This window comes from Prionailurus bengalensis, chromosome E2, assembly GCF_016509475.1.
Source record: "Prionailurus bengalensis isolate Pbe53 chromosome E2, Fcat_Pben_1.1_paternal_pri, whole genome shotgun sequence".
Classification (NCBI taxonomy): domain Eukaryota; kingdom Metazoa; phylum Chordata; class Mammalia; order Carnivora; family Felidae; genus Prionailurus; species Prionailurus bengalensis.
Genome location: NC_057352.1, coordinates 1,499,177 through 1,511,617, shown reverse-complemented (window position 1 = coordinate 1,511,617; position 12,441 = coordinate 1,499,177). Strand labels below are relative to the sequence as shown.

General features: G+C 48.8%; 1 protein-coding gene across 1 annotated transcript; it reads left to right on the top strand.

Moving 5' to 3' along the window:
* Positions 1-5,738: 5,738 nt before the first annotated feature.
* On the top strand, positions 5,739-10,841 carry LOC122493700 (zinc finger protein 501-like). The gene is made up of 2 exons (XM_043598224.1): positions 5,739-5,863; positions 7,054-10,841. Exons 1-2 carry the CDS (start codon positions 5,764-5,766, stop codon positions 8,379-8,381), a joined length of 1,428 nt encoding a protein of 475 aa, XP_043454159.1. The 5' UTR covers positions 5,739-5,763; the 3' UTR covers positions 8,382-10,841.
* The last annotated feature ends 1,600 nt before the right edge of the window (positions 10,842-12,441 follow it).

The window sequence follows — 12,441 nt, the reverse complement described above, 5'->3', positions numbered from 1 at the left end:
AGGTTCCTGATATTAGTGAGTGTACATAGAAAAGAAGTGAGGGGCGCCTGGGTGGCTCAGTCGGTTGGGCGGCCGGCTTCAGCTCAGGTCATGATCTCACGGTCTGTGAGTTCGAGCCCCGCGTCGGGCTCTGTGCTGACAGCTCGGAGCCTGTTTCAGATTCTGTGTCTCCCTCTCTCTGACCCTCCCCCATTCACGCTCTGTCTCTGTCTCAAAAATAAATAAACGTTAAAAAAAAAATTAAAAAAAAAAAGAAAAGAAGTGAGATCAGAGGTTTGAGCCTTGGGCTCACATTTGTACTCCTCATGTTCCTCCTTTCCTGCCTCCCCCCTTGCCCTTTTCTGGCTACTCCTTCCACCTCACCAAGCTTTTTCTTATCTCCTCTTTTTGGCACTTAAAAAAAAAATGTTTATCATTTATTTGTGAAAGAGAGAACACGAGCAGGGGAGAGGCTGAGAGAGGGAGACAGAGTCCTAAGTAGGCTGATGCAGAGCAGGCCCAATGCAGGGCTCAGACCCACAAACTGTGAGTTCATGACCTGAGCCAGAATGAAGAGTTGGTCGCCAGCCAACAGAGCCACGTAGGCGCCCCTGGCACTTTATCTACTTTCATGTTGGATTGTTTTAACCTGGCTCTCCCCAGGAGAGGCTTGTCCTCATGTGTACTGTCAGTCTCAACTTAGGTATCACCTGCACAAAGTGCCTGCCCACACCCAGAATACAGAAAGGAGCATGTTTCCCTTCCTTCCAGTTTAAACATTTACCCAGCTGCTTTCTCAAGTCAACTTTTATTCCCTTCTGTCTCTGTCCTCTCCCTCATTAGTTTCAGTGATACATTTAGAGCAACAGGAGAACAAGAAGCATATACTTTGTTAGTAGGTCACTGGGTGTAGTAGTGAGTGAGTTGTGCCATTATCATTTCATAAGAGGAATTGAATATATTTCAGGATATGGAGTAAAAAAATGATACGGATAAAACTGTGGCTCACTGGGTTGGATACAATTACGGATAATTTAAGCAGAAAGGATTATTTTCTGAGGGAACTGGAGCCTGGCTTCAGAGTGGCCAACATCCATTCCTCCTCTATGTTCATTGCCATGAACCTATCCGGAGTCTTTTCTCTCCTGTCCCTGACCTAAAATTCTGAAACTAACAAAACCGATTTCAACGCTTTGGGGTACATTCCTTTAAAAAGCAATAGCATGATGTTTATTAGCTTCCAACTGCGGAGTGAACACCTTTTGTACCAAGTGACGACGGAATGAGATGTCCATTTGGATTTGTCTCTTTGGGGGCATCTGAAGTAATATTTCTAGCCTCCGAAGCAAGCTCAGCTTCATTGGGTCTAACATGTTTCTAAACACTCTGGCGACCAGTTCCAACAACGAACCCAGAAGTATGGGTGTTGCCCTTCCTCAAGGAGTGGAGCCCAGCCCCGCGGTGGCGAGGCCACTTCCCAACGACCCTCGCGCTGCCGGCGCACTTGGCCGGGAGGTAGCTGTGGAGACACCCTTCGCGGAGCCCACGGAGCTGCAGAAATTACACTCCCCAGAATGCTCTTCCTGCGCGCCGGGCTGCGCCGAGCCTAGGAAGGCTCAGGAGAGGGCACTTCCGGGAAAGCACGTGATGCCGGGGCGGGACTTCCGGCGTCCTCTTCTTGGCGGTCATTTCGGTTTCTCGGAACTTACGTCGGTGTAGAGGTGCTGAAGCACTGTTTTGGGAGCGAGGTGATGGGACCGGGAAAGCGCAAGGGGAGGCGGTGTCTCCGCCGCGCAGACTGGCATCCGCGACTCGCCGGGCTGCCCCGGGCTGCCTCGCGCCGAGGTCGGGACAGGGACCGCCGGCCCGGGTGTCCGCTCCGCCCACAGAGTCCGCGCAGGGACCCGGCTGAGGTAAACGCGCGGCCCCCGGACCCTCCCCGCCTTCCCCCACCCAGACCCTTCAGGCCCGAGCGCGGGGCGCCTGTTCGCGTCTCTGTGGCCCGGGTCCCCATGTCCGGGCCCGGGAGGCGCTCGCGGGCGGGGACCCCGCGTCTGAGCGCCGGCGTGACAGGGTGCGGGAGCGGGCTGCAGGGGGCGCCGAGGGGGAGGAATCGGGGGCTGTGGGGTCCGCCCTCTGCCCTCGGGAAATAGAGGGTGTGCGGCGGGGGCACTGGCGGGCTGGAGGGGTTGTCCCTTCATGGGAGGACTCTAGATGCGAAAGAGAGTTTTGGCCAAAGGAGGAACACGATCTCTGGGATTTAAAAATTTCCCAAAGGTTGGGGCGCCTGGGTGGCTCAGTTGGTTAAACCTCTGACTTCAACTCAGGTCATGATCTCACCTTTCCTGGGTTCAAGCTGAGAGCTCAGAGCCTGGAGCCTGCTTCGGATTCTGTCTGTCTCTCTCTGCCCATCCCCCGATCGCTTGCGCGCGCTCTGCCTGTCAAAAATAAACATTAAAAGATAATAATAATAATAATAATAATAATAATAATAATAACAATAATAAGTAAACGTTTCCCAAAGGTTGCTCTTAAAGAGAATAGATTGGAAGCGGGTTGATGAGGACAGTGGGGCGCCGGGAGGTTTCATTTTGAGCAAGGTCACACCCCTGGTAAGAGTCTCACTCAGGCACAAGGGTTTGACAGCTGAGGTCACCTGGCCCTTGAGCGGGGCAGGGGTACAGGGTGATCTGAGCCCAAGGAGTCTGGCCATGGTTACCTTCCTCTAAGGCCTGCCTCTCTTCACAGGTTTCTGTGGGTGAAGAAATGCTCATGAGGCCAATACAGGTCAGTGGAGGGAGTCTCCGTCCCGGGGTTAAGGTGTCCTGGGACTCTGCCTGCCATTCTTCCAGGTCTTGGGTCTAGGGGACCTTGGAGAAACCCTGAACATGGCGTCCTGAGGGGTTCTTGTTTCTGGCAACCAGTTGAAAGAGGTGTGGAAAGTTATCCTAGGAACAGGTACTAATACTTGCAAATACTTGGAGGCGTAATTTAGCTGAGAACATCCAGGGAACTGAAGGTTTCCTTTTTTTCCCTCATGGAAGCAAGGGGACAGGAGGCAGGACTGGAATGGTTGCCTTTGAGGTCAGGTGTCTATTCTGGAGGCAATAGGAGGTTGATGAAGAGCAAAGTGATCTTGGGGCGCCCGGGTGGCTCAGTTGGTTAAGCGTCTGACTTCGGTTCAGGTCATGATCTGGCAGTTTGTTTGAGCCCTGTGTCAGGCTCTGTGCTGACAGCTCAGAACCCAGCACCTGCTTCGGATTCTGTGTCTCCCTCTCTCTCTGCCCTTCCCTGACTCACTCTCTGTCTCTGTCTCTGTCTCTCTGAAAAATAAATAAACATTAAAAAAAAAAATAGCCATTCTGAAATGGGCCAGGGCTACTGCTTTAAAAAAAAAAAAAAAGAGTCAGGTGATCGTATCCAGGTCTTTTTTTTTTTTTTTTTTTTAACGTTTATTTATTTTGGGGACAGAGAGAGACAGAGCATGAATGGGGGAGGGGCAGAGAGAGAGGGAGACACAGAATCGGAAACAGGCTCCAGGCTCTGAGCCATCAGCCCAGAGCCTGACGCCGGGCTTGAACTCACGGACCGCGAGATCGTGACCTGAGCTGAAGTCGGACACTTAACCGACTGAGCCACCCAGGCGCCCCGATCGTATCTAGGTCTTAACAGGCTTCATCTGGCTGCACAGTGGAGGACAGATGCTGGGATAAGGGAGGGAGAAGGATGACCCAGAAGAATGCTACTGTAATAGGCTGGCTAGTTGAGTGTTATCAGATGTAAACAGTGGCCCTCGAGGTGGGAGAAATGGTTGGATTCTGGATTCATTTTTTTAAAGTAGGGCCAACTAGACTTTCGGTTGTGAAAAGTGAAGGAGAGAAAGGAAGGAATCAGGGACGACCCTAAAGTTTTTGGTCTCAGCAGCTGGAAGGCTGGAAGCTCCGTCAATGGAGATGAGGTGGTCAGTGGTGGAAACAGTGTTCAGTGGGGATATCAGGAGGTTTGTTTCAGCCGTATGCAGCCTGAGATGTTTCAGAGACCGCTGAGTAGAGGCATTAAGTGGGCAGTTGCACGCACGCTTTGGTGGTGGGGGGCAGGTATCAGGCTGGAGCTATCCCGCAGGTGATTGCTGCTGTGTCAGCCTAGGCGGAGCTGTGGTTTACACTGAGGAGGGGGGATTTTCAAGTCTCAGTGGTGGTACTCTTAACCGTCCAAGAGGATGGTGTGGGCCAAGAACTGGGTCTCTTGCTTGGGCACCTTGTTGAAGGTAGTCGGTGTTGGAGACATAGGGGAGGGAGAAAAGTGGCCATGAGGAGGGTGTGGGCAAGAAGGATGATCTGGCAGGTTACCAAGGTTTCCAAGAGAGAAGTGGACATGAGAAGCATGTGGAGGCACAGGAGTAATTGAGGCTGGAACTGGTGCTTTTTCTCCTTTCTGTGGATTCCCCAGGATTTCGTGTTGACCCTTGGGTGGGACATGAGATGTTTCAGTCAGGATGGTGGGTTATTTCAGAGTCCACTGTGGTCATCTGTGAGTTATTAGGCCTAGGGTAGAAGAGCACTGGGGCTGGGTTTTGTTTTTTTGTTTTTTTTTTTTTTAATTTTTTTTTTTCAACGTTTATTTATTTTTGGGACAGAGAGAGACAGAGCATGAACGGGGGAGGGGCAGAGAGAGAGGGAGACACAGAGTCGGAAACAGGCTCCAGGCTCCGAGCCATCAGCCCAGAGCCTGACGCGGGGCTCGAACTCCCGGACCGCGAGATTGTGACCTGGCTGAAGTCGGACGCTCAACCGACTGCGCCACCCAGGCGCCCCTGGGGCTGGGTTTTGAATAAGGTTTAGGTGCGACTGGAGGGGACAGGATGGGCAGCACACAAGGGGATATCTGAGATGTGGGTGTGGTTCTGGTTGGTGAGGTTGAAGCAAAGAACAGAGCTAGCTTTCTCCCTATGAAGGGGAGGCTTTCCCAGCAGGATTCTGGACTGTGCTTAATAGTAGAAGCCATCAGAGATTGAGTAGTTCTGGATCCTACTTGAGTTTGCTCAGCAAGCAGTGTCTTGTGATGCCTTGTGCCAAGTGATGAGGGGAGAGTCCAGGGGGAAGCCTGTGCTGTGGGGCAGGGAGGTAGTTGTGGTGGTGGAGGGAACGCATCTGTGGGCTCCAGAGATGTAAAAGAGGTGCAGTCTACAGAGTAATGTGCCTGTGAGGAGGGAGTGTGAACTAATGGCCCCAGGGTCCTGATATTGAGGACTTAAGCTTGAAGGGAACGCCCAGATTTGGTTGTCTGGGATGCACAGTCTAGAGGACAACAGGGGTATTGGCAGGAGGAGTGGGGCCCTGTGTGCCAGGCCCAGAGTTTAGATGGTGTTTATCTGATGATCTGCTGTGGTTGCTGAGGGCTGAACAGCAATTAGGGACCATGAGGAGAGAGCACCAGTGGTGCCCATGGGATAGGGTTTTTTAAGTTTTTTTTGTTTGTTTATATTTGAGAGAGAGAGAGAGACAGTGTGTGAGCGGGGGAGGGGCAGAGAGAGGGAGACACAGAATCTGAAGCAGGTTCCAGGCTCCGAGCTGTCAGCACAGAAGCCAACATGGGGCTCAAACTCACAAACCATGAGGTCACGACCTGAGCCAAAGTCAGACACTTAACCGATTGAGCCACCTAGGCGCCCCTAATGGGGTGGTTTTGTTGGGGGAAGAGACTGTGGATCTTTGGGAGAGGGGCTATTTGTGGTTTCATCTGTCTCCATCCTGACAGGACAGTGTGACATTTGAAGACGTGGCCATGTACTTCTCTTGGGAGGAATGGGGTCTCCTCGATGAGGCTCAGAGATGGCTATTCCACAATGTGATGCTGGAGAACTTTGCACTTGTGACCTCCCTAGGTAAGGCCCTCATTCCTACCCCAGGGACCTGGGCTAAGCTCTGCTTTTCTGTTTTTATCCCAGGGGTAGCTGGGTACTTGTCCCATCAGAAACATGGGTGCTGCTTCCTTCCCCATTTCTCGGTTACCTGTTGTTAGGGTTGGGCTGAGTGCACTGCCCCAGGGCCTCACTGGGAAGGATTCACGTGACCAGTAGTCTTGCAGTTATGCTACTGGTTTCCACCTTGCTTGCCCTTTCACTGTCTGGCTGACTCTGTCCAAATCCACACCACCTTCCTGCCCCAGGTTTTGCCCACTTCCTGTAAGTGAGGACATTCCCTTGTCCCTGCCTGTGCCAGGAACTGTGGACACTGCCATGGTCAGTTCTCACAGGGACTATGGCAGTTCTTGCAGGGTCCTCCTCTGAGGATTGTTTTGGTAATACTAATTTTCTTTCCTGTGGTCTCCTATGTGTTTAGTTGCTCTGGGCCTGTGCGGACCACTCATCTATCCTGCCTTTCCCTTAGGACTTGAATTGTGCAGGTCCTGTTTAGTTCCTGAACCCCAGGTTAGGGAGGAGAGGCCTGGGTGCTTCGCAGGATCAACGTGACTCCAGCCATGACAAGATGGGCTGATCAGGGCTGTGTTCAGATGATACCAGAAACCTGTCCTAGTCCGCTCAAGTCCTGGTGCCACTGGCCACCTCATTTCTACTTCCTTCCCCATTCTTGACACTTGCTGAGTTGTCATTTCTGCTCTGAATTTGGTTCATTCCCCCTTCTCTGAGCCCCTCTCTTATTGCTTCCCTTGCAGCACTCTGTCACGTCGGCCTGTACATACCATATCGTGGGGTGTGCACGTATCCTCATGTGGTTCTTAAACACCAGCTGTCTTACACTTGGTTTTCCTGGGCCCAGGTGCGCCCTTCTGCACAGTTACGGGCAAGGATTTACCGAGAGCCATTAGCAGAGGAGTGAGCTGTGGATCCTACTGCTCCTCCCTGTGCCATGCCCCCACCATGTGTTCTTCACCTGGTGAGGCCTCCCCACTGTGTGACCTTTAGAAGCAGCTTCTTGACCCTGACCCCAACTCCTTTGTCCCAGAAACAGTGCCATCAACTCATCCACTGGTGTATTGGACACACGTTAATGATGGTGCTGCCTCTTCCCATTACTGCGTCTGTGTGCTTCACTAGAATTTCTCTGCTTGCAGGTTGTTGGCATGGAGCAGGGGATGGGGAGGCACCTTCTGAGCAGAGCGCTTTTGTAGGAGCGTCGCAGGTTAGGACTCACCAGGCAAGCCCAGATCCCCAGAAGGCACACCCCTGTGAGATATGTGGTCTGGTCCTGAAAGACATTTTGGGTGTGGCTCTGCATCAGAGAACACATTCCCAGCTGAGACCTGGCACATGTGGGAGACGGACCAGTTTCATTGCAAACCTTCACCAGCACGGGAAGCAGCACAGTGTAGAGAAACCCCTGAAAAGGGCTTCACTTGTGAAGAGCTGCAGGTTCCATGTGCCAGGGGAGTCCTTCACCTGTGGGGAGGTCGACAAGGACTTCCTCACCGGTTCAGGCGAGCACCAGCACCAGGCCAGTCATGATGGACGGAAAGCTCACAGTAGCACCATGTGTGGGGAAGCTGTTCACAGTGGGAAAAGCCATCACAGTTGGTGTGAAGGCAAGAAAGCCTTCAGCCACAAATACTCTCTTGCTCAACACCAGAGTGTCCATGCCCAAGAAAAGCCTTACAAATGCAGTGAATGTGGGAAATCCTTCACCCGAAGGTTTAACCTCTTGCAGCATCAGAAAGTCCACACTGGAGAAATGCCCTATAAATGTAATGAATGTGGAAAATTCTTCACCAATATCTTCGGTTTCATTCAGCACCAAAGAACTCACACTGGGGAAAAGCCTTACAAGTGCAGCAGATGTGGAAAATTCTTTGGCCAAAAGTCTACCCTTACTGTACATGAGAGAATTCACACTGGAGAAAAGCCTTATGGGTGCAGTGAATGTGGGAAATTCTTTAGACATAGCTCCAGCCTCATTAAACATCAGAGAGTTCACACTGGAGTGAGGCCTTATAAGTGTGGTGAATGTGGAAAATGTTTTACTGACAACTCCTGCCTCATTAAACACCGTAGAATTCACACTGGAGAAAGGCCTTATGAGTGCAAGGAGTGTGGGAAACTTTTTAGCCAAAGTTTTGGACTCACTCAACACCAGAGAGTTCACACTAGAGAAAGACGTTATGAGTGCAGGATATGTGGGAAATCCTTAACCCGCAAGTCCTACCTCATTCAACACAACAGAGTTCACGCTAGAGACAGGGCTCCCGAGTGCAGGGATCATGGGGAATTCTTCAGTGACACCCAGTTTGCTCAACACCAAAAAATTCATACCCGAGAACGGCCTCATGAGTGCAACCAATGCGCAAAAGGTTTCAGCCGAAGGCCTAACCTCATTCACCACCACACAGGAAGTCTATACATGCAGCAAATGTGGGAAAGTCTTCAGTCAGCGGCCTGCTCTGATTGAGCACCAGAATGTTCACAGTGCAGGTGGGTTTTATGAGTGCACTGAATGTGAGAAAGCCTTCAGCCAGAGATGTGACCTCATTTGACACAAAAAAGTCCACACTGAAGAAAGACCTCATTGAGTGCAGTGAATGTGGGAAAGCCTTCAGCCAAAAGTCTCCCCTCATCAGGCACCGGGAAGTTCACACAGAGCAAAGCCATGGCTGTGTAGGGAACAGGCTGTTTACCTGTTTGATATAAAGACATTGGAGGAGAGCCTTCGTGAAGGAGACATCTTCCTGAAGTTGAACTCCTGCATCTTAAAACACCACAGGGAAGATTCCCTGTATATTCCAGGTATGTGGGAAGCTTCCAGGAGCCACTCTTCCTAACCTGGGTGGGGCCCTTGCCGAGATTGTGTCACTGCCAGTTTCTGTGGTGTAAGTCCTCTGAACTCTACTGTCTGAAATGCCCAGGCTCCCGTGGTATTTACGGAAGTAGACCTCTGATTTCTCTGGAGAAAATGAGCAACTTGAGCCTTTAGGGGGACATCATTACCTTCTTTTTAATTCGTCACATTCTTGACCCAGTTTTCTCCCAAAAGACCTTATTTGTGTTCTGTTGGTGACTTGAAGAGGAAATTTGTCTTCATGGACATTGTTTTCATGACACTTGTGATGGATTTTCCAGTCTCCATGTCACCAACCGTACACGGGTTCACCTTGCTATGGTTTGTGCAGTAAAAAAGGCCTTATTGTTCAAGCCACCTTTTGTCTTGGGGATTGTATTCACTAACAGGTGCTTTGAAAACATGCAGGGGTGAACAGCTTGTGTGGGAGTCCTAAACTTTGGTGCGCCTCAGAAGAGACCGTGTAATGGCAGAGGACAGCTCTTCATTTCGGGCCTAGTTCGCACTGTTGCCCATGGCCTCCAAGGAAAGACTGTAGGCTTTGTACAACTGATTGGCAGCCTGAATGCCAAGGTCTTTTTGCAGGCCCAGAGGTCACGTTGACGAGCAGGCACTGGTGACAGTATCCGGTGCTTCCGGGACTAGTTTCTTTGCTTATGGCGCATATTCTGTGATGACCTCATGGTAAAGAGGAGTTGTCTTCCCCAGGTCCTTCAGAGGAGCCACGTGCCCTGATGTCTAGAGTTTTGTAAAGTAGTGTCACTGATCTTAAAGCTGTAGGGCCCAGGGAATACCATCATTGGTGCACAGACATTGCGTTGACAGGGAGAGGTAGAGCCTGCAGCGAACAGGTGGACCGTGCCTCTTCTAAAAGTGTACCCATAGCTACTGCAGTGACTGTGGCTTGGCTGTGTTGGGCGGGCACGTACCTTCGGGCCTGTGTGTCTTGAGTAGCTGAGGTCATTTGCATAGAAAATAAAGGTTTTGTGGATTCTTGTGGCTTTCTGGGCTGTTGACCTTAGAAGACTAAGGCGGAAACATCCTTCATTGCTCAACAGTATTTGCTATTCCTGAGGTAAGGCATTCCTCCTAAAGCGTTAGCAGAGAGTGATGGGTGGGGCACCTGGGTGGCTCAGTCAGTTAAGCATCTGACACTTGATTTCAGCTCAGGTTATGATCTCACAGTTCATGAGTTTGAGCACCATGTCGGGCTCTGCTGTAACAGCACAAAGCCTGCTTGGGATTCTCTCTTTCTCTCTCTCTTTGCCCTTCCCCCATGGTTGCTCGCTCTCTCAAATATAACATTAAAAAAAAAAAAAGAGGAGGTGATGGAGATAATAGAGGGTTGACAAACCTGATTTTTTATGAAGAGGGGGAGATCCGTACTTTATTTTGAATGATTGCTTAACCATTAAGTTATTGCACATGAAGTAAATTGCACGTATTTAAAGTGTATAAATAAGTTTTTGACGGGGCACCTGAGTGGCTCAGTCGGTTAAGCCTCCGGCTTCCACTCAGGTCACGATCTCATGGTTCATGAGTTCGAGCTCTGCGTCAGGCTCTGTGCTGACAGCTCAGAGCCTGGAGCCTGCTTCAAATTCTGTGTCTCCCTCACTCTCTGCGCCTCCCCTGGTCATGCTCTGTCTCTCTTTCTCTCTCCAGAATAAATAAACATTAAAAAAATAAAATAAATAAATAAATAAATAAGTTTTTGACAAGTATAATCCATGAAATCATCGTAATTGTGATAATAAACATAAGTCCCACACATATTTAACTCCTGCTTGTTATTAATCTCTTTCCCTGCCCTCTCTGGCTCTTTGGGCAAACCTGAGTTTACTTTCCTTTACAATAGACTACATTTTCTAGAATTCTAGATGATTGGAATTTTTCTGGTTTCATATATGCTGCATAATTAGAGATTCAAAAAAATAGTTTATTCTTTCACTGCTGAGTAGTATTCTCTGGTGTGAATCTACTGCTGTCTGACGTTCTGTTCCTCTGTTAATTGACATCTGGGTTTCCAGGTTTGGGCTGTTACAAATAAAGCTGCTATGAAAATTCACGTATAAATCTTTATACAGATACATGTTTCATTTCTCTTGTGTTAGTTCCTCTGAGTGCAATGCTTGAAGCATAGGGTAGGTAAATGTTTAACTTTTTAAGAAATTGCCAAACTGATGTGAAATGGTTATTTCTTTTCATATTTCCTACCATCAGTGTATGAGAGTTTCACTACCTTCCTGGTTCCTGTGAGGCATGGAAATTTCCACTTAATCTTTCCCTCCCTAGGGTCCATTTGCAAGAATGTAAAACCACTCAGATCCAGGCTTGAATCGGCTCCTCAGCAACAGTACCACTATACATGCTGCCTATAATCTGGTCCCTTTGGTTTGGTGGTGTCCTATGTGACAAGCATAGCAGGAGGTGACAGAATGTTTGCCAGCTTTCTTACGCTATCTATGTGAGGAGTAATCTTTCTCAATCCGTTTGGCCATGTGGTTTCCTTACTAGACAAGGCTATGGCAGATTGGCAAGCAAAACCTAGCAGCTGCTACTGCAGAAAGATTACTTGACTGTTGGACACCCCCCTTTTCATTACCTGACTTCCTGGTTTCTTCATATCTAGTGAAGAAGGCATTGTTTGGCCTTACCTTTCAAAGTTACTTGTAACCAAAACCATTGTAAAAGGGGCTACCTATAACACTGGAAAAAACATATGTTGTAAAAGACTAAAATGTCTCTAAAGTAAAATGTAGTAGTGGTTTTCAAAGTGAGGAGGATATTAGTAATATAGTACAATATAAAAGTTGTGATAGTTGGGTCACCTGGGTGGTTCAGTTCGTTAAGCATCTGTCTTGATTTTGGCTCAGGTCATGGTATCACGGTTGTGAGATCGAGCCCTGTGTTGGGTTCTGCGCTGAGCATGGAACCTGCTCAAGATTCTTTCCCTCCCTCTGCCCTTCCTGCGCTCTTGCAGGTGCATGCTCTCTCTCAAAAACAGTAAAAGTAAACTTTAAAAGTTGTGATATGTGGAAACATTGGACGTCAAATACAATGGTTTGGTAAAGAACACAATATAGATAGGATAAATGATAATGCCTATACAACTAAAAAATAGCAGGGATGTCTGTCTGGCTCAATAGGTAGAGCACGTGACTCTTCATCTTAGGGTTGTGAGTTCAAGCTCCACATTGGGTGTAGAGCTTAATTTAAAAAAGAAAGAAATACCAGATGGAGGAAATCTCAAAAGCCGTTGGAAAGGGGTAAAGCCTTTGGAAATTTTAAAGGAAAGCCAAACATCTTAAGACATGAAAGGAGAAGCAGGCCTATAGATAATGAAACACAAAGAAGGAGGAAGTTACTGAGGGAGACTGTTTACAAAAGGGAAACATGCTGTTTAGACCCATTGTAATAAGGAGAATCAAGGACAGGAGAAAGTTATGCACATGTACAGTAGGAAATATAGAGGAACAAGAATCTTTTTGAGCTCTTCCCTTTCCACAGTTAGTGAATGCAAATGTACCATGAAATAAATGTTTTTAAAATGTTGAAGTAAAAATTATGTGTATCAAGAATATCCTCAGCCAGCCGACAGACACATGAAAAGATGCTCAACATCACTAATGAGTGATGTGCAAATCAAAACCACAATGAGCTATCACTGTACACC